The sequence below is a fragment of the Anastrepha ludens genome, chromosome 6 (assembly GCF_028408465.1).
Source record: "Anastrepha ludens isolate Willacy chromosome 6, idAnaLude1.1, whole genome shotgun sequence".
Taxonomy (NCBI): Eukaryota; Metazoa; Arthropoda; class Insecta; order Diptera; family Tephritidae; genus Anastrepha; species Anastrepha ludens.
The window spans coordinates 126,360,878-126,383,471 of record NC_071502.1 but is presented as its reverse complement, the minus strand read 5'-3'; the positions used below and the strand labels follow the sequence as shown (position 1 = coordinate 126,383,471).

Sequence of the window (22,594 nt, the reverse complement as noted above, 5' to 3'; positions counted from 1 at the left end):
AAAAAACCGTTTTCCTTCAAACACAATAGTAGTTGCCAGCCTCTCGATCAAGATATAATCCAAAATTAAAAAAAAAAAAATTGTTTAGCTTACTTTGAAAACACTTGCTAATTAAAATTGATATTGTAAGCTCAGCACTATCAAAACATCTTGGGATAAAGTAGAAGTAACAACGTTCAAAGACTGCTTCCGTAAAGAGTCATTTTCGGATACCTATGAGAGTTTTCCCGATTTTGACAATTCACTGATAATCTATGCTAACTCGATTTGGAGAATTACTTCGACGGTTTTCTCCAAATTGACCAAAATGTTCACATTGTAGACAACAAAGAAATTCAATTTGAAGAACGACGCAATATTATTTACAAAAGTAATTTAGAAGAATCTAATGAAGAAATAAGGGAGCCATAACATCTTGTTGCGCGTTTGAAACCATTTGCCAAAAGTTTCTTTGTAACTTTTCGATACATAAAAAAATATCGAGTTATTTAAAATTAAATCAGTGTTTAAGAACTCAATTACTATATTAATTTTTTTTTCAATCAAAGTAATATTGTACAATGTACTTTATCTATATATCATATATAATACTGATATAGATGTTTGCGTATGTACTACAGTGTTATATTCACTATTAAATATGCATAAATTCCAGATCAATTTAAACACAAGTTTGTGTTCCGTTTATTTTTTTTGGGTTTATCACTTTCAACAAATTTGAATAATTTTCTGATTCATTAATAACAGATATTACGTTTTTTTCTTTTTTGAAGGAGGGCGAGGCTATTACCCGCTTTCGCCCATTTTCAACATAAACTTACCTTGTATTAAGGGGTTAGTGCTTGCAGTATTAGAGGGACGGACGGAAATTATTAAATATGGGTGTGGTTTTTCCGATCTCAATAATGTTTAAGTCGAATTTCAATACTGTTTAATGTCGAAAGTCGAGATGCGGAACAATATGTACACCAAGTTTGGGCGAGTTTTAAAATTGCTTGCACCGCACGTCACTTTGTTTTTTTGGCTCATCATTTGAACCAAGTTTCAGAAATTTTGCTTCATTTGTAACAGAGATATGAATATCAATATTTTTTGCAGCATCACTATTGATCCAAGGATTATTATTTCCGGCGAATACACCATAAGTATTTAGGGAAAAAGGATTGACTTTAATTCGCCTGAGATGGTGGTCTACTAAAAGTTAAAACGTCGAACATGTTAAGACCCTAAATTAGGTTAGTTATGAAATTAAATAAAAATTAATTGGGTCGGAACATTCCAAGTGTTTGGAAGAAAGTGTACGGGAGATTAGTTGACCTTTATGTAAACAAAGATTAATTGCTGGTCTTTAATTAATTATAGTCCATATTATATTTCCCGTATATTGGAAACTTTATTATTCGATTTCAAATTTAAATTTGTATTATACGCATTCGCTTTTTTTCAAATCGATCCTATTAATGAAGCTTGATGCCACCGTGATAAAAAGTGGTTTATGATATTTTAAAGAATTTCCAGTCTTTCGTTAAAGTTATACAAATAACATTTATATACGTATATTTGCATGGCTTTGGAAAAAAACAGTAAAGTTAGGAGCAAAAAAATATTGAACTGAAATAATACAATTACTCGTACACTTTTGAGCTAATTTTATATTAATACGATTTTTAATATTTCTATAAAAGTGTACAACAACAGTAACTTTTTTTCTGACGTTTCTCCTGTGTCATATTCATTTCGCGTACTATGGTTGCAAATACTTCATTCACATTTATTCTATCTTTTGCTGATGCTTCAATAAACGGACAGTCCCATTGTCGTGCAAGAGCGTTTCCTAAAAATGGATGCACAATACATACATATACGACCTTTAAGTAATTAAATATAAACACAAATACCTTCTTCAGTAGAAACTTCTCTTTGGCAATCTAAATCAATTTTATTTGCGACTAGTAAAATTGGAGCCGGTTGACTTCCCTTAACTCTCGTTATTACATTTTTCATGCTTGATATATCCTGAAAAATTAAATTTTTTGTTTAGAATTAACTGAAATTACAATAGTTTTGTTGCTGAAATTTTACCTGAAAAGTTTGATGGTTTGTCAACGAATACATTACAATAAACCCATGTCCATTTTTAATATATAAATCCCTCATTGACGCAAACTGTTCTGTACCAGCCGTATCTAAAATTTCCAGAACGCAAGGGGAATTGTCTACCTGTATTAATTAAGGTAATTTATTAAATATTACTTACATAATATAATAAAAGGAAGGTTATACAAGTACGAGAGTAAAATACATAAAATATATTATCATTCCTATATCTTATAATTTTTGAGGTATACTACTGAAAGTACCGGCTTTCATGGAACGACTAGAATATGTACTCATGTTGTTGTAGTAACCACTTAACATTTTCCATAAAAGTTTGAAAAATACTCCTAGAGTAACAGTCTTTGACCGGGTATTAATCCGGTTCGTTCCAGTAACCAGAACCGACTGTCATGGGAACGGGAAACGTGCTAATGTTGTAGCAGCATAAACATTCCCCGTTCATATACTAGGAATGCTGCTGTAGTGACAGTCCTTGGCCGGCTCGTTTCGGTAACGTAGAACCGACTGTCGTGGAAACGGAAAACGTGCTAATCGTACGGGGTGATTAAGGCTGAACTTTTCACAATGAACCTACAAAGTAGATTCTAATATAGAGTTAAAAAAGTTCTAATAAAGTTATTATATATATAATTATATTCCGGGAGCACACATCCTTCACTGGTTGACTATCGAAATTCGATTTCTTTGCCTAAAAAGAGAAACGGGGTTATGCGTCTGAAGGGTCTAGATTTTGTGTCATAGGTAGTGAGAATCGGTCAAATAGCTCAGGTGATTACTATAGCTCTGATAGACGTTAGACTGCTAGATACACAAATAAATCCTAGGCGCATCCATACAAGGCAGATGCAGTAGAAGTTTTTTTTTACGATTTACACTCACCAACGTAAACGTACGCCTGTATCATCTGACCCGACGCAACTAACGAGAGCCCCATGTAAATGAGTTTCCATCACTGTTCCGTTCCGCAGTATTGTAGATCGTTGTTTCATCGTGTCAACTGTTACGGGCGTAGGTTTACGTTGGTGAGTGTGAGCACAATTAGTGACGTGAATACCAAAGTGATATTTTTGTTGTAGTTGTTTTGTTTACATCCGTATGCACCGCAACTGAGTCGTTTTGTGCGGTCATCTCCCACCAATAGAGCACAACAATAGCAGTGATATGCACAGCAGGACCAACGCAGACAACTTCACTCCCTGAAAAGCGACCCACCTTCCGAGGAACGCCGGGCTCTTAATATAGAACTGCTATGGACTCTCGAGCAAGATTCCGACAGCAGCTCGCCTGACTAACAATTGCTAAATTGCTCATTCCCATGACAGCCGGTTCTACGTTACTGGAATGACTCGGGTTTTTATTCCCGACCAAGGGCTGCCGCCCCAGTATACTAGCCCTGTCTAGTGTACTGTATTTTACCCCAAATCATTCGTCACACGAGCAACTCATTGCAGCCAGTTTGCTCCAAATACTACTCTTCCGGGCTGGCGTCGAACCCAACCCCGGACCTGAAGTATTCTACTGCTGCATTTGCCACAAACGGCTCCACCCGAACTCCACCTCGGTTAGGTGTAACCAGTGCAACGGGTGGTGCCATCTTAAGACCTGCTCAGGCCTTAAGACACACAGGGAGTGGTCCACAAGGTATGTGGCCACGTGTTGCTCACGCTCACAGGCGGCCCCCGCCTCTACGGCTACACTGCCCTCAGTGCCGGCACATCACACTGCCGCCACTAACAACACCTCAACGGTAAGGAGCCCCAAAGAGCAACACAACTCCCTCTCCAACCCACAACCCTTCTGCTCCTACCCCAGTGCGGGGACAAACCAGCAGCTCTTGGTCCCCCGCACAGTCTGCTCCGTGTGTCAGACCGTAGTTCCTCGGAACTTGACAACTGTTCAATGCAATTCTTGCAGTGGCTGGTGTCATTTCCGGAGGTGCTCCGGCCTGCACACCACCCGTGAGTGGACACGCGACTACGTTGCCCCCTGCTGCAGAGCTCTGCACGCGCAACCGCCCCCAGTGGCGCGGCCATCAGACAACATCAGGCCACTACCCATCTTGCGGAACGCACAGCAGGACCAACACAGATAACATCACGCATCCCTCACCCCCCGAATTACGACGACACTCCCGCGAAGCGTCAAGCTTCTGCAACTGAACTGCAACGGACTCACGAGCAAGATTGACGAGATAGTCGACTTCATGAGTCGGTTCGGAATCAAGATAGCTGCGGTCCAGGAGACAAAACTGTACGCTAGCTCCCCCCTGATTACCAGGGACGGCTACAATGTGCACCGAAAGGACCGCGAGCGAGACAACGGTGGTGGCCTAGCGTTCATAGTACACCATTCAGTGCAGTATCGTCTTATTGATGAAGGCATCGACCACAGGGACAGCACCTTAGAACGTCAAGGTATAGCTGTCCGGTCAGACGATGCCGAGCTCGAAATATATAATATTTACATACCCCCTGTCACCTGCTGCCCGGCAGGATATCTCCCCGATATTGGTGCGCTCATCAGGGGAGAAAACCGATTGGTAGTTGGTGAATTTAACGCGCATCACGATCTTTGGCATTCAAGCCTGCCAAATGATCGTAGGGGACAGCTATTGGCAGAGCAGATAGACGATTCGACATTCAGCACTGTAAACGACGACGCCCCCACTAGGGTAGTGGGCAATTGTAGCAGCTCGCCTGATATAACAATTGCTAGCGCTGGCCTGATAAATAGCATAACCTGGCGACCTATGCTATCGCTTGCATCAGACCACTTGCCCATTATCATCTCGATCGAGAAACCTGCCGACTTTGTTTCCGCGGATCACCGGTCATACATCAACTTTAACAAAGCTGATTGGACCAGATTCGCGGAATTTACTGAGGACATCGTCGCAGCCCTACCCACTCCCACCGATATGCGCGCAGGCGAACGCGCATTCCGCAAGGCGATCACAGCCGCCGCGGCTCGCTTCATACCTGCTGGACGGATCCGGGAATTACGTCCCAACTTCCCAGCTGAAGCAGCCGTTATGGCAAACGAGCGTGACCGCCTACGCCAGGCCGATCCCGGGGATCCTCGTATAAAGGATCTCAATTCGGAGATCCGGCAACTGGTCACCCAATATAAGCGGACCAAATGGGTAGAGCATCTGAAGTCCTGTAACCTCACCTCTGGTGTGAGCAAGCTCTGGTCCACCGTAAGGTCCCTGCCGAACCCGACAAAGCACAACGACAAGGTGGATATCACCTTCAACGGTCGTACTTCGTCGGACCCGAAGAGATGCGCGAGCTATTTTAGTCGGCAATTTATACTGCATCCTCCGGTCGACAGATCTAAACGTTGTGCCACCAGACGGTTGCACAAACTGCCATACAACAGTGCACCGCTTGCTTGCACCAGCGACGAGGTTCAGGGGGCCCATCAAACACATGAAACCATTAAAAGCCATTGACCCCGACGGACGAAACATGCTGATGTTGAAAAAGCTGGGTCCATTGGGAGTAGAATACCTCGCAAAGGTCTTCAACCTGTCCATGGCCACTCTCATCATTTCTGATAAGTGGAAATTAGGGAGAGTGGTCCCACTACTGAAGCCTGGGAAACCCGCCAACTAAGGGTAGTCTTATCGTCCGATAACTCTCCTTTCCCCAGTAGTGAAGACGCTTGAAGCCCTTCTACTCCCACTCCTCATTGACTGACTCCAGCCCCACATCAGCATGGTTTCCGTAGAGTGCACAGCACCACCATGGCACTCACCGTCATAAACACCCAGGTAAACCGCGGACTAAACCAAAACCGCCCCTGCGAGAGGACTGTCCTAGTAGCGTTGGACCTACAAAAGGCTTTCGATACAGTCAGCCACGCCACACTACTAGATGACATTTTACAGTCGACACTCCCGCCAGGGCTGAAGAGGTGGACCGCGAACTACCTGAGTGGTCGTCACTCGTCGGTAATATTTCAAGACCAAACCTCATAACAGAGAAAAATAAAGCAAGGAGTACCGCAGGGTGGTGTCCTTTCACCCTTGCTTTTTAATTTCTACAATTCGAAACTCCCCCAGCCACCAGAGGGTGTCTCACTGGTTTCATATGCCGACGACTGCACGATAATGGCGTCGGGCAATGACATTGATGGCCTATGCTCTAAAGTAAACGACTACCTTGCCCGCCTTTCTCGCTTCTTCACTGCGAGAAACTTAAAACTTTCTACCACTAAATCCACGGCGACCCTTTTTACCACCTGGACAAAGGAGGTCAAGCTGCAACTTCAGGTACACGTCGATGATACCCCAATACCGACGGTTAATAACCCCAGAATTTTGGGAGTCACCTTTGACAGCTTGCTCTCCTTCTCAGCGCACACAACCGCTATTGCAACGAGAGTACAGAATCGCAACAAGGTCCTCAAGTCGCTCGCCGGCAGCACTTGGGGCAAAGTCAAGTGCAGACACCTGCTCGAGCCTGAGCCACCTCCCAGGCACATCAGGAGACACAACTACGTGGATGAGATCCAGGACAAAACGGACAGGCCACTCCAGGATCAGACAGTGTACAGACAGGCCATTAACGACATTCATCGGGAGACCCTTACCACCTTCTTAAGCTCCCGACCTCCGTTATCGGAGTCCAACCACCACCTATCGCAGACGAAGAGCTCCAGCTTCCCCGAGAGTCCCGCGTAATCTTGGCACAATTACGTTCTGGATACTGTAGCAGGTTAAACTCCTACCTATCCAGAAGCGACCCCGACATACTAAACATATGTCCAGCATGTGAAGGCACCCCGCACGACACTAAACACCTCTTCACATGCCCCATTAAACCCACTCATCTAACACCTCTCTCCCTCTGGACCCAACCCGTCGAAACAGCAAGTTTCCTGGGCCTACCGTTAGATAAGCTAGACGAAGACGACCGGTAATTACACTACACTGACAGGGCGAAGATACTGCTATAACAACAACAACAACTAGCAATTGCTGATCGGATTACATACAATCTCTTTTTTATAAGAGCATACAATTGTTGGCGTATGCTTATGATATTGATATCATCGTCTCGAACGAGCGATCGATGGGTTGTAATCAAAAGTGAACGATTATCTCCGAAGACTCCAACTTTCCCCCACTAAATCCACGACGACGAATGAAGTCAATCTTCAACTAAAGGGCACCCCAATACCGCCTGTTAACAACCCACAACAACCCTGTTAATAACAATAACTTGCTCTACAGACCTTTGTTTAGATTTAGATATGTTGACTTCGCGTTGTTAAACTATTTTTGAAAAAAATTACTTGACAACTTTTATTAATATTTATATAAACAGGATTAAGAATTAAAAAAAAAGTGGTCCAAGAATACTGCCATACGGGTCTCCTGATGTTGCATGAAAAGCGTTCGTAATGTCAAGCAAAGTGAATGCCACTCTATCCATTTTAGGAAGATATTGTGAATTTATAACACCAATAAATCGTTTTTTTCTTCATATATGTATTTGAAACATTGTGATTTAGTTATAAATAACACATACAAGTGCCAAAAGTAACCAAGTAAGAAAGTAAGCGGCCGTAGGCTCGTCCATTTGTTGAACAACGTCAAGACGCACGTCATAGGAGGAGAAGCTCGGTCAAACACCCAAACGGGTGTAAGCGCTAATTATATATATATATATATACAGTAGAAGCCCGATAAGTACAATTGGAAAATTTCAGCAATGATTGCACTTAGCGAAAAATTGCACTTTTGCGAATTTCTCCTGTGGATCGAGCAATACTTAGGGAAAAATATTTTAACTCTATTCAATGCAATTAATGAGCTCAAAAGGTCGATATTCAAGAAAAATAAACACATATTTATTGAAATTAATACAAAGAGATCAATGCGGAAGGACATATGAGTGTGTGCTCCAAAATTCAATTAATTTTTTTGGAAAAACTTTGTTATTTTCGATTGCGTTTTCTCGTAACACTTTTCAAGTGCTTTTGATGGGATATCATGCAAACAAGCGATCTGATTGAATGACAGTACATCGTTCTGTTCACCCCATTTCAAAATTGTATTGACACAGCCAAAAATTGATTCATGCTGGACTTTTTCGGTTGTTTCTTCTTGAGTAGTATCTTCCGGCTCATTGGCTTCACTATCACCTTCATCTATTCCTAATTCCAAAACCCAATTGCGGATTTCATCTGTGTCTGCTTCACCCACACAGTTTTCGACCATCTCATTTAACCGTTGTAATCCTCCAACAAGAAGGGGGTCGCCAATTTCGATATCCAATGGCATATCGTCTGGATTAGATTCAATAATCGCGTCTTTTTCACTAATTATGGTTTCCATTAGCAATGTTTTGAATTGAATTTTTGTCAAGTTAATAACACCTTGATCCATTGGCTGTAAAATCGTTGTGCAATTGGCCGGAAAATACATCACTTCGATCTCACCACAAACTAATTCTTCTTCGGGCGGATGAGATGGGGCTTGATCCAGCAAGAGTAATGCTTTGGGTGGAACATCATTTTCTTTGGCGAATTTTTTCACTTCACATTTTTAAAGCAACGCGGATTCATAGATTTGCCAATCGTTAATGGTTTTATTTTGTGGCTGCCATCACCATTTGCACACAAAAGAACACTGATTCGATGTTTTGAAACTTTGTTGCCTGGAGCACTCTTTTCATCTTTCGAAACGTAGGTTTTATTTGGCAAAAGTTTCCAAAAGAGCCCCTTTTCATCAGCATTATATATTTGTGATGTTACATATCCTTTTTCAGCGATTTTCGCCGTCAATTTTTCCTTAAATGGCTCAATGGCTTCTGGATCACAAGATAATGATTCACCAGTCACAGTCAAATAGCGAAGTCCGAAACGTTTCTTGAATCGCGAAAACCATCCATCACTTGCATTGAATTGTTCTCCATCCTTTTTTATTTCATCAAATATTTTTAATGCTTTGCTTTTCAATATCAAGCTAGAAACAGGAGCATTTCGTCGCCGCTGATTCATGAAAAACTGGTACAAACGCTTCTCGAGCTCTGTATGATTGCCAAACCGCAAAGTTTTCCGTTTATTTCGAAGTGAAAATGAATTGTATGCATTTTCATTTAATGAACGGGATTGTTTTTTTATTCGGCAAATCGTTGCGCAATCAACTTTGTATTCGAATGCAAGATCTCGTTGTTTAACACCTTTTTAAATTTTTTGGAGAATCTCATCTCTTTCTTTCAATGTAAGAAAATGTAGATTATTTTTCACTTTTCCCATGATTTTATTTGATGAAAGCAAAAAAAAAATGATTCAAACTCCGAACGATTGTTTTACTCTCAAGCAGTGATGGTAAATGGTTTTTTGAAAAATCCCTACACAACCCAAAAAAATTCCCTACTTTTCCCTACGCTTACAACAAATTTTCCCTACGAAATTCCGTACATTTTTTTCTCCCGTGTTTACACTATAATGAGGCAATTGCAAAGTCAAAATTGAATTGTTTGCTTAAGATTTTTTAAAAATTCCGTACAGAACTTCTGCAGTGCATTCAGTTCTTATTGGAATTAGATCCAGCAGCTTAACCACAAGCCGCTCGCTCTCTCGCCGATAAATCGCACCATGAAACACATAAGCTTATTCAGTCCGATGTCTGTGCTCTCATCGACCATTATGGAAAATTTGTTTACTTTTAATTTTTTATCTAAATTGTTCTTTTGCCAATTCATTTTTTATTATGTTGGTGCACTTCTTTCTTCCGAGCTCAGAGTTTTTTATTATTTCAGAATCAGGCACGATTTCTTTTAAGAGTGGGATTAAATGGTCCACCGCTTGCATCGCAACATTATGCTCAGGGAAGAACATGCTAAGTCTTATTTCGAAATTTCTGGAACCATTTGGTTTACTCGCCTTTTCTAAAAAAAGCTGTTTATTTTAGATGTCTTTTTAATTGCCTTCATATTTTTTGGTGCATTTTTGTATCGGCGTGCTTCTGTTAATCACACTTGTTCGTTAGCCACAGCTTCAAACTAGCCACTAAAATTTCGTCGTCAAGCCACTTGTTATTGAACTTTTGTTTCCGATACTTGCATTGTTTTTCCTGGTGCTCCTCCGGAGAGTCAGTCGAAGAGGAGGAGCTCATTTCTGTAAAACATATGCATTTTAAATATAAAAAAAGCCTAAACTAAAATAATTGTAAACTTACTTCAAAAGTGAAAAGCACCAGAAAACGTGGGACAACTAACAATTTACGCGCAAAGAAAAAATCGTGCTAGTGTTAACGAAGAAAAAACGGCAATGTTGCCATATTAACGCTTTTAAAAGTATGCTGCCATAAGGAAAAGAAGTCTGGCATGAAATCTTACTGCGGATTTTTATTTTAAATGAACTTTTTTAATTTTACCCCGCTATTTAAAAATTGTTTCTGTCCTTCTTAAAAATTCCCTACATTTACAGAATTTAAAAAAATCTGTCCTTTTCCCTACACCCACATTTTTCGACAAAAATCCCTACATTTACCATAACTGCTCTCAAGAACCAGTTTGAAACTAACGCGTGTTGAATGTCACAAACGATTCGATGCCATATTTTATGATATCAGCGCTACAATTTTACAATTATTTGTAAAAATCAAAAATGACAAAGCGTGAGAACAGTGTTTTTGGTCGCAATAATTCCGAGAACCATAACTGTGCATAGCTATAAAGCTGTGTCTTCGCGCGTGATGAACGCGCCGTATTAAGTAAAAAATTTCTTCGAACAAGAATTCTTTTGCGCCCGAAAATTGCAATTTTTTATTGCTCTTTTCGAGTTTTCTATGGACTCAAAATCGAATTGTACTTTCCGCGAAATTGCAGTTATCGGTATTGCACTTATCGGGCTGTATATATATATATAAGATATACCACTTCCGTAAAATTCTCCAAAAATATTATATATAATATAATGCTCTTACAACAACAGTCGCTTATATATACATATATGTACCTCTGGTATTGCCTTCAAAGGAGCCCCTCAGTTACGAGCTCTGTTAGGTTTGCAAATAACACGCGATATAATACTTCGTCTATGTAATCTCAAGTTCCTTAAAAGTTCTAGTTCGGTGATAGCGAGCAGACTTGGTGAGTTAGAGTACTTCTCCTGCAGTAAGCCGTTTTTGTTTTTTTGAGGAAGAAATAATTCTGACATCAGTTTCAGTTCGGACGAATAAAACAGGGAAATCATACTATATGATATCTCCAGATATTTTTAAATCTGAGCTCCTCCGAACTACCCCACACCAGAAATGCATCATCATTTTTTATACCTATGACTGCTTCTGATTGACCACGGATTACTTATAGGCTTTTCCAAATGTCTTTAAAACGACTGGTGGGCCAGCTGAAGAACCATACAAATTGCGAAACTTATAAACTTATAAAGTAGCTTCCCTCCATACCTTTGGCGTTCATCAAGTGGTAGTCCTTACAGGGTTGAACCATTAAAAGCTAATATTATTTTGTCAGCGAATAACGTATTGTTCTTGACAAGTTTGAATTATTTACTCGCCACTATATAGAAATTATTAAGTGACCAATGTTATGATTATATATATAGTTTTTTGAAGTGAAACTTCTTTAGGCGCGTCGGGGGCCCCAAGGCAGATTGAAAATAGGCGAGTGAAACGGTAAGTTCGGAGCGTTACCGAAATCCGTCAAATGGGCGGGGCCAAGGAGCAGCTGCTCCTTCCCACTCTCGCCTATTCGCTCTCTCGCATCGCAAGCATTGAAGTAGACTGGCGACATGCAGACAACCGACAATCGACAACCGACAACGGGTATTATAGATAGCCGTAGCCCGTGCAAATGAGTGCTGTGTGTATCAGATCAAGCGCCGATTGAATGTGTGTAAGCGGGAAAGCAATAAGAAACTGCTGTGAAGTAAATAGATGGTAGGTATGGAGGAGACGAAGCGATACAATGAGTGCGTTTGCCAAACGAGTGACGATAGTTGAAGTAGAAGGTTGTAAAATGACATTTCAACCGTTTCGGTGATCAAAGCAAATTGATTAACGCGCCAAAAGTAGGCAAAAAATACCATTGGAAGTGCAAAGAAATGTCAGCGTCAAGTGCAACACTGCACCCAAGTGTCAAATTTGAAGCTAATAAGGACAAAAATAAATAGTACAAATTTATGTGGAGTGATATAGAAAAAAAAAATATGAAAACCTGAATTTAACACGAGAGAGGGGGGAGAGATCTAAACCGGGGCTCCCATGCATGGAACAACCAACTTAGAACTTTCTCTTCTACCGTGCGTGAGTCTGACAGACCCTAGTTTTTTTTATTTTTTGGTTGATTCATCCAGTTTTTGTACACAGTTAAGAAGAAATCGTTTCTATAAATTGTATAATATAAAACGAAAATTCGCTTACTGCATATTTAGATATGATTAGCCAAATGAGTTTCTATATTTTTTTGTTTTTGTATGAAGAACTAATTCCTGCAACCATTTTTCTATAATGTATTTAAATACATTTTACATACAAACTATAGGTGTGTATAATTAAACGTGCTCAAAAAAATGAAACATAAAATTAAGCATTGATATCTACAAAATGCCTCTTACCTCTATTTCTTTTCGGTAGAAGTCTTCAATGGTGGGATCGTACTTTTCAATAAAGCACCCGGAAACGAATTGAACAGTAAGGGCAGACTTGCCGACACCGCCCGAACCCAACACAACCACTTTAAATTCTCGCATTATTTCAAAATTTTATCTTCCGTAAGTCTCAAAGGAGACTAGCCAGTCAAATGGACCGACAGTAAAGCTGATTGAACTGCTATTGTTGAAAGTTAATTAAATCTTTCTTGTCAGTTCTAAACAAAGTACTTGACTATTGTATACCAAATGCTAACACGAGGAATACCGAAAATAAAGAAATTTTCTCAACTTCATTACATGGCAAACTAGAGAGTTTGTATTTGCTTTTGAACTAAACTATTAGACGCACTTAATACTTTGTTTACTAAACTTTAAAAATATTTTTTTTTTGATTAAAATTACAAATGCAAAAATGCAATATGTTTCACCACATATATACAGTAGCGTCAATAATATCTTTGATTGTAACCAATCCTGAAACTTCGCCCTTTTAAAACATTACAGAGTGCTACATATGTGCCATAAAAATAATTATTCTATGACCCATATGCAAAGTCCGTTCGATAAATGCATAGACTCTCTAGTGCAGAAAAAATTGTTCGATGAACTTTTTTTACACTAAACTGTACTGAACTGTGAAGCTACACTAGCTTCCATGGCGCATTTATTGAAGGTGGTAGCGTTAGACCAACAACAATGTCTTGTACGTTTGATTGTCACGGCAAGGTGTTGGTGAAGTAGAAAACAAAAACTTAATTCGCCTTGTTGCATTCTGTGCTGACAGCTGCATGGACACATCGAAAGAAAAAAAAAACAAGTCAGCGGATTAGCAACACCATCTTTAATAGATTGGCCTTGCTAGTTTCATACTTGATGCAAGTTAGTGCAGCATATAAAAACAGCTGTTTTAGATAATGTATAAGGGCCTCCGCTCACGGGTCCAATTGTCATCGGCACTACATTATTTTTTAATGTAGCAACAATGACGATATGCCTGCTTGCCTACACTATTCAAACAGAATACTAGCACTGAAAATCAAAAACAAACTATAAGCGTACAAGATATTTGACGACTCTGATATACGATAAGCGTCATGTTGCATGCTTGTTGTGACGAGTACAAGTAGCTGACGACTCGTGTGCGGCTCGTCATTTTAAAACCAGTGTGCTACAACGAAGCGTATGCCACCGCGTTCATTCTGAACCTTAAATGCGCATTTAGGACTTTTTCGAAATGTGTTCATAGGCGCATTTATTAAATTCTTGTTGTTTTAAAATACTGTTATGTGCTGGTAGGTGTAATATAAAGGAGGATGGTTCTATATGTAGCTTCCGAGCATCCGTTGGAGAGCGGAGAATGTGAAGATCCCGATACACCAATCGTTGGCGTCAGAACCGTCGTGCCGCTGCCCGACCATAACGAGGTGAAACTAGCGATAACGCGGCTAAAGGTCCATGCATTAGCTCTATGCAAAATATGGTCGGATGAAAATATGCCTACGGATTGAAATTTAAGAGTGCTCTGTATTTAGTCTTCTAAATGTCGCGTTAAGGTTCTAGCGAGCGTATTGTGGGAAAGGCTGAAGCCCACCATCAAACAACTCATTGGGCCTTATCAGTCTTGTTTTAGACTGGAAAATCAGTCGACAATTCGTCTTGTAAAAGACCCTTGAAAGCAGAATCGACATATACCATATGTTTTCGATTTTAAAGCTGCATTCGACAGGGTATCTGTCCGTCTGCAGAACTAATACGGCTAAACGACGTTGCTCAATACCAGCAGTGCCATCAGAATTGGGAAGGACCTCTCCGAGCCCCTCGCTGTCGTGTGACTTCTTTAACCTGATGCTGAAAAAGATCGTGTGAGCCGCAGAACTTAATCGCTTTTGCACAATTTTTTATAAGAGTGTATCCCGTTGATATTCGTTTATCTGGACAAATACTTCATTGTGAAGGGAATGTGAGACCGCGAGCATGTATTATCATGCCGAGGTTGATCGAACACACGATGTTAAAAGAGCTATGCTCCGGAGATATCGTTGCTGCACTGTACTTGAAAAGTGGGAACAGTGTCGAAACTATCATAGTTTCGGCCTACCTAGGCTCCGACTCTTTACAGCCATCTCCTTCGAGGGAGCTAAGAGAAGTGGTCAAGTATGCAGAATCCAATAATCTGGGGCTAATAGTGGGGCTGTGATGCAAATGCACAGAACATTGTGTGGGGAAGCAGCAAATGCAATCCCAGAGGTCTCAAGTTACTGGATTTTATCCTGTCATCCTATTTGGTCATTCAAAATACTGGTAACAAACCAACTTTTGTGACCAGAAGGAGACAAGAGGTGATTGATTTAACACTTACCAATAGGTCAGTTGGAAATCAAATCAACCGATGGCGAGTTTTGGAAAAGGACTCTCTTTCTGATCATCGTCTTATCGAATTCCGACTGGGAATTGACACAACATCAATACCTTCCGGTAGGAATCCTCGAAATGTGGACTGGGACAGGTATGGTGAGCTTGTAACAGAGCGATTACCAAACCTGAAAAAACGCAAATCAGCAGAAATGATTGAAGATGCTACTAAGAAATTAGAAGGTACTTTAATCAATTGCTTTGCGGAACTGTGCCCACTCAGGCAAAGCAGACAGGGGAAAGCGGTTCCTTGGTGGAACCCTGAACTGTCACCGCTTCCTGTACGGTTCAGGAAACTTCTTAATAAGGCCTTAAAGATCAAAACAGAAGAGGACTGGGCTAATCATCGCCTTACACAGAGAGAATATAAGAAAAAAGTACGGAAAGCCAAACTTGAATCCTATAGAAATTTCTGCAGTAACGTCGAAGAAATGAGGGAAACAGCGAGACTTTGTAAGGTCCTTCATCTAGACCGCTCAGTAAGGCTGGATTCCATTCGAAAACCTGATGGTTCATATACCATTTCAAAATCGGAAACGTTTAATGCTCTACTCGAAACCCATTTTCCGGGTAGTAGAACTCTCTCTGAAGCAGAAAGTGGCATGAACAATAACGGTAGCAACGGTGGAACCTCTAGGTACAGCTGGTATATTGCTAGTCGGATAGTGACAAGGGAATCGATAAGGTTTTCCTTGTCTTCCTTCGAGAACTTTAAGTCCCCTGGACCTGACGGAATATATCCAGCAATGCTTAAAAAAAGGGGAGACAGGCTGATTGAGGCGCTGAAAAGGATCTTCACAGCCTGTCTTGCATTTGGTTATATACCATCCCAATGGCGACGCGTAAGAGTAGTATTTATTCCGAAACCAGGAAAAGATGACTATTCCCTAGCAAAAAGTTTTAAACCAATCAGTTTGACATCGTTCATGCTGAAAAGTCTGGAACGAGTGGTGGAGAAACATATTTGAGTGGGGGTATTGCCGAGAAGTCCACTTAGTAGAAATCACCACGCTTACCAGAGTGGAAAATCATGTGAATCAGCCTTACACGATCTTGTTAGCAAGATTGAAGCCGGGCTGGAAGCTGACGAATACACAATGGGCGTGTTCGTGGACATTGAGGGGGCTTTTGATAATGCCACTTTCGGCTCGATATGTTCTTCTGCCGAACGACACGGAGTTAATCAATCCATTATAAAATGGATATATTCCATGCTCTCTGAGAGGCTGTTAACCGCTGGTGGGAGCAGTGACGAACAAATCACAGTCAGGGTCAAGCAAGGATGTCCCCAAGGGGGTGTTCTTTCTCCGCTGCTGTGGTGCTTTGTTGTAGACTCTCAAAACCTGGGGTCTGAAGCCTGCTGTGGTCCTATGGATATACACGGCACTTATCAGACCAATCATTACTTACGCTTCTGTGGTCTGGTGGCGACGGAGCATGGTTAAGTCCCTAATCCGAGAACTATACAGGCTGCAAAGAAGTGTATGTTAATGTATCACGGGTGCCATGAGTACAACCTCTGGTGATGCCCTAAATGCTATGCTTGATTTACTCCCCCTGGGTCTTAACGGAGGTTTGACGGATATTTTCTTTACCGATGGGTCCATAGTAATAAGTATCACTACACTATGGGGGAACTGGCAACTGTTTTCCAAACAGAAGTTTTTGCCATCCTGAAAGTAGCCGAATGGATAATCGAGAGGAGATGGAGCGGGAAACAGATTGGAGTCTTCAGTGACAGTTAGGCTGCATTGAAGGCCCTGGAGAACGCGAAGCAAACCTCAAAGATTGTTCAAGAATGTAAGAAGAAGCTTAATTCTGTCGCAGGACAAAACAGGCTTGTACTTATATGGGTTCCGGGACACTCCGGTGTTCAAGGAAACGAAATTGCCGACGAATTGGCCAACCGTGGATCAGCGGTGCCCCCACAGGGGCCAGAGCCAATAATCGGAATCAGTTCCGCAGAAATCAAGAATTGGATCCGAGATTATGTAGGCAATCTACATAAAGAGCGATGGTCCGGTCTAGAACGCTGCAGAACTGCAAAGTGTTTTGTGACAAGTCCGAACAGAAAACTGTCAAACTTTCTAGTAAAACTTAAAAGGAAAGACATTCGGTCGATGGTCGGCATCATTACGGGACACAACCCCTGTCATGCTTGGAGGAGGCGGATAGCACTGAGCACTTTCTCTGTGAGTGTCCTGCCTTTGCTAGATCACGGCTACGAGTATTGGGTTCCTATGTCATGAGAATGAGTAATATTCGTTCTCTAAAACTGGAGGATATTTACATATTTGCCAAAGAATATGGAAAATTCTCACAGGACTAGCTATCTCTGTCTTTATTCTTTCCTATCTCTTTCTCTGATACTTTTCTCCTTGCCTCCTTGACTATCTATCCCCTTTCCAGAGCTTTAAATACAATGGACTCTTTAGCCTGAGTGTTTTAGGAGCCACCAAATCTCCTGGTGCTCCTTGGTTCGACTTTTTCAGATTTCAATTTCAATTTGGGGTGCCGTCAAGGACCAGTGTTATGCCAACAAACCAGCAACAATTGATGCACTGAAGACCAACATACGCGATGTCATAGCTGAAATACAGCCGCATACAATCGAAAATGTGTTGAAAAATTGGACCGATCGTATGGGATGGTGCATGGCTAGCCGAGGCAGCCATATGAATGAAGTTGTGTTCCATCATTAACCGGAAGGATTGTACTTCAAAATAAATAAAAAAACAGTTTGGAAGAATGTTGAGTAGTTTCTTTTTTATAGCATTTTTAATTCCGTAAAGTTATATGGCGGACCCTATATATGTGAAGCCGAATGAATAAAAAATAAATAAATAATTGGCGCGTACACTTCTGTTAGGTGTTTGGCCGAGCTCCTCCTCCTATTTGTGGTGTGCGTCTTGATGTTGTTCCACAAATGGAGGGACCTACAGTTTCAAGCCGACTTCGAACGGCAGATATTTTTATGAGGAGCTTTTTCATGGCAGAAATACACTCGGAGGTTTGCCATTGCCTGCCGAGCATAGATAATTAGATGTGAAACTTATTCATTTTGAGAGAGAGCGCGCCCATGAGGACATTTCAAAACTTGGCAGCACTCACACATTATGGGATTTTGAACAGCTGATAGGCGAAATGGCAGACTGCCAGAAGAAACGCGCCAAAAATAACAGACGAAAACAGTTCGTTTTTGCTTAATGGAGAAATGACGTGTTGAAATGTTTATAATTATTTGTCTTAAAATTAATTCAATTGAAATGTAATAATTTGAATTGAAGCGAGTTTGTAGAATCCAAAGCTCGTTATATCCTTTTCGACTTCTACTTTTAATTAGTCTTATGCAACATAATGTAATTTTATTGAAAACTGTGTGTTGGTTTCTGTAAATTTGTATATACGTAAATATTTTATGGTTGAAAAGAGTAGGTGAGGGAATTGAATTTTAGTTTGAGATATTTTACAAAAATTAAACGTAATCTGCTTTAACTTATTCTGTTCGTTGTTTGAGATTTTTTTTTTTGTTACCCACTTTCTGTGTTATATAAAAAAATTGCAATATGTCATGTTTTTAATTATAACTTAAGTTTTTCGCGTTCATTACTTTATTATTATTAAATTACTTTTGTATTTCAGTTTTAAATAATTTCATTTGCACATAAATTTTTAAATTTTTTGTTTATTCATGTACATATTTCATACGGATTGTGCTTATTTTTAACATATGTAGGTGTTTACGAGTAATATACTATTGGGCAACCGCACACTAAATACTAACCTCAATGGTGGTGTGGAAACTAAAAATTTCCAATTTTTATTTAACAAAATACCCAATTCATGTTTCTACCGGTATGGCAATATTGGAAAATGTTATAAAAAATGCACATTTTTCAGCGCTCTCACGAGAAAAAGAGTTTCACATCTAGTCATCTATGCTGCCGAGGGGCGACCGCTATTAGAAAAATGCCGAATGAATGAGATACTAAATTTAATCATGAATGCCAGATGACGGCTGAAGTTGCCACATTTAGAAATAACTATAATTTTTAAGCACATGTTTATGAGCAGAGGTGCGTGCGCACAAATTATTCAGTCTAAAATGGGTTGTTTTGTTTTTCTGAAATGACGACCGTGGAGAGGAAACTCTCATGAGTACTGCTATACTGGCTTAGCAGTATGCACGACTTGTAGCCTCACAGCTACACTTTCTCCACTATCTACCGCCGTGGGACTACCAAAAATGACTCTAAGTTATTGTTGAGATCGTTATGAATGTTTGTTACATACACGTAGATTCTCTTCTAGTTATTAGCTGATTTCAGCATAAAATCCACGATATTTCCTCCTCTTAAAATTTTGAAGGCGTGAGCATTGCAACAAGACGTGATTAACATCTTCTTCCCTCTCTGTGCAGATTGGGCAATTTGGGGAGTTGTCATGACCAAATATATAGAGGTATTTTCAAAATACCCCATGTCCTGAAAGGAATTGGGTTAGATGGTAACTTGTCCCCTTGGTGTTACCTTATGCGTCTCTCTTTTCCTTTGGGTGACCTGTTCCACTGGTCCTGCCAGTGGGTGATTGAACGACACTTTTCCTCTGCTGCAATTTCTTTACGCCTTGCTCTACCGTTTTGTTCGGATAACCTTTTGGCAGAATGTCTATCGGGAGTAGTCCTACAATGGCGAAGGATGCTTCATCGGAAATTGTCGGGAAGCCGCAGATAGTTCGCAAAGCTCTTAGCCGATAGACAACTAGTTTTTTTGCATAGCTATTTACATTCAATGCATAAGACCAGATCAATGCCGCGTACAAAAGGACCGAGCTGAAAATCTTACTATATAATATTATTTTGCTATGGCTAGGGTCCCCATTGTTTGGAATTATTCGTGCCAGACAAGACTGTACATCCGACGCCTTCTTCGCAGCGTATTCTAGGAGCATTTTAAACGACTATCAAACATAACTCCTAAGTATTTAAGAGCGGGATTTGAATTGATATTTACTTAATTGATTTACTAACTTCCCGCTACTTATAAGAACCACATCAGTTTTATTTTCCACTAATTCCAGGTACATGGACGTCAACCAATTCTTGAATCTATCTACTGATTCGCAGGCGATCCTCTCAATGTCTTGGATGTGTTTTGCCACTAAAACCACGGTATCAACCGCGAATCCAATGACTTTGGTTCTAGGAGGCGAATCCAGACTAAGAGCACCGTCATACATAAGGTTGCTGCTGTTACATTGTACTCTTCAATGTCGTTTCCACGACAGTCGGTTCTTCGTTACCGAAACGACCCGGATTTATATCCGGCCAAGGACTGTCACACAAGCAGCATTCCCCGTATGTAAGTATGGGGAATGTTTATGCTGATACAACAACAACTACATACGGCTGCTGCTATTACATTGGACTCTTCAATGTCTTTGTCAGTTCTTAACCTCAGTATACGGTCCAAATGGGATCCCCTACTTTTAACATCCAGAGTTACCACAGCAAAGTATTCATTTTTAACGCCTCACCATCTCTTGCCCTCAATAGCTTCTGTTGATAATTCCACCACGTTGAGCAGGATTTCCTGAAGCCGAACTTGTATGTGGATAAAATACATTAAATGGAGCGTGTGAACGTGTAAATGTAAAATAATGTGATAAGGTGTGGAAATTAAATAAAGCAAGCAAGTTGTTTCCTCATTAGTTTGTGACTTTTATTCAAGGCGCATTTATTAAAGGGGTGGTACCTGACTAACAACAACTTTTTGTACGTTTAATTGTCACGGTAAAGTAGAACCTTAGGTGGCGCCCTGAAAAAACAGTTACTTTTTTCGCGATTTTGACAAGTCTGACGACAGCTCCCTTCTCAATACAAAGCAAACGAACATTACAAATAAAGGGAGAAAATATACATGCTTGTGAAAATTCAGTGAATGGCTTGGTAATATTGGTATTTGCAAGATTTAAACTAAACAGTCGTTTCGGGAACATTCACGTTTTGTGACAATATCATAAATTTAAAAAAGATAATAACAATTCATTGGAACTGGCAATAATATTGTGTTGCCATATGCCTGCAAATTAAAATAAAAATACGATCAAAAATGGAGTATTTCAGTTCAGTGTTGATCTAGGGTAGAGGTTATCGTGCCCCCATATTACACAGATACAGTAACATTTTAATTCATGAGGGTGTTTTTTTTAAGTGCAGCCTAAGAGCGCCTATGTGGTAAGCAGTACTACGAAAGAATAATGTGGAAAGCGTAGCTAGAGTTATAATTATACATATATTTTTGCAGCGTGGCCGAAAGTCGCCTACGCTAAATGGAGTTCTACGCAAAAATAATGCTGATTTACAAGCATCCTTCCAGTCAATGCTTCTGTAAAATTCAAAGGAATCTGCATACGAACTTCGTTTTTTAGGTATCTGACAGCACTAACTTCGCGCTAAATTATATAACTTTAACAAATTACTTAAAAACTATAAGCCTCCAGAGGACATTTCACCAAATTTTTCCCAAAAGTTTTGCAGTTTTTGTTTTTTAATTTGGACTCGTAATTATCTATTCCGAAATGGACCAGTAATTTCGAGTTTTATTTGTTTCACTAAAGTTATTCATCACAAAAATTCATTTGAATTATTCTCTTCGCATTTGACACCCGCTGTCATTTTAATTCCTTTATCGCAATTTTCCAAAGCTTCTTAATTTGGGACGAAGCTTCAAAACAATGTGTTGTAATCACGAGGAAAAGCATTAGATAACTAAGTTCTAGTGCTATTTAGTTTTGGGGACGGATGTATGTATGCGGACTCCGTGCATGTTCTTTATTTGTTCCTTTAATGTTTGCGTTATCAGTTTATGTTGCTTTAATGTTGATAAACCTTCAAATTCCTTGGATTCTACAAACACTTCGAACATTGCACCACATCCGCCAGATACATCAACGACATTGACGTTTGCCTGCAAAGTCATGAATATCTTTTAACAATTCAAAGCATGTATGTGGCGTAAACGCTCTGAATTTCATACCTGAGGAAATCTACCAGATAACAGTTGCAAAATTCTCTGCTGAGCCTCATTCTGTTGAACCGAGGAGGAAAAACGAGGAAAGAGAAGTTGAATTCCTTGTCTTAAATTCATTATGACGATAACTTCGATAAAAGTTGAAAATGCGGATACGGACCACTACGGCATGCTACTGATGATTATGAATCACATATAAAATACACTGAAGAAAATCTATTCAAGTCGGTGTCACTTGAGCAGTGTCATCACCTTGTATAAATTCATATTAGAAGTAATATCGTATTGTTATGTTTTTCATAAATAAAACGTTTCTCCATAATTCCCTGGAGTTCGATCATTGGATTGCTAAGTAAAATTTATAAACTAATGACCACACAACTTGCTTGCTTTATTTAATT

At 40.1% G+C, this 22,594-nt stretch overlaps 2 protein-coding genes across 2 annotated transcripts; both read right to left on the bottom strand.

Moving 5' to 3' along the window:
* Positions 1-1,368: 1,368 nt before the first annotated feature.
* LOC128866610 (ras-related protein Rap-2c) lies at positions 1,369-13,219 on the bottom strand. The gene is made up of 4 exons (XM_054107477.1): positions 12,715-13,219; positions 2,083-2,220; positions 1,899-2,016; positions 1,369-1,834 (listed from the first exon to the last, which is right to left on the bottom strand). The coding sequence occupies exons 1-4, from the start codon at positions 12,847-12,849 to the stop codon at positions 1,677-1,679; spliced, it is 549 nt and encodes a 182-aa protein (XP_053963452.1). The 5' UTR covers positions 12,850-13,219; the 3' UTR covers positions 1,369-1,676.
* An 8,508-nt stretch (positions 13,220-21,727) lies between these two features.
* On the bottom strand, positions 21,728-22,368 carry LOC128866612 (bolA-like protein 3). The gene is made up of 2 exons (XM_054107480.1): positions 22,200-22,368; positions 21,728-22,130 (listed from the first exon to the last, which is right to left on the bottom strand). The coding sequence occupies exons 1-2, from the start codon at positions 22,308-22,310 to the stop codon at positions 21,945-21,947; spliced, it is 297 nt and encodes a 98-aa protein (XP_053963455.1). The 5' UTR covers positions 22,311-22,368; the 3' UTR covers positions 21,728-21,944.
* Positions 22,369-22,594: the final 226 nt, after the last annotated feature.

What these genes read in the sequence shown, in the direction of transcription:
- LOC128866610 (XM_054107477.1), bottom strand. Translation starts at nt 12,849, where the DNA reads ATGCGAGAATTTAAAGTGGTTGTGTTGGGTTCGGGCGGTGTCGGCAAG. An exon ending in TCTACCGAAAAGAAATAGAG is followed by an intron (nt 2,221 to 12,714) that starts GTAAGAGGCATT and finishes TAATTAATACAG; the next exon opens with GTAGACAATTCCCCTTGCGT. An exon ending in CAAACCATCAAACTTTTCAG is followed by an intron (nt 2,017 to 2,082) that starts GTAAAATTTCAG and finishes TTAATTTTTCAG; the next exon opens with GATATATCAAGCATGAAAAA.
- LOC128866612 (XM_054107480.1), bottom strand. Translation starts at nt 22,310, where the DNA reads ATGAATTTAAGACAAGGAATTCAACTTCTCTTTCCTCGTTTTTCCTCC. An exon ending in TATCTGGTAGATTTCCTCAG is followed by an intron (nt 22,131 to 22,199) that starts GTATGAAATTCA and finishes ATGACTTTGCAG; the next exon opens with GCAAACGTCAATGTCGTTGA.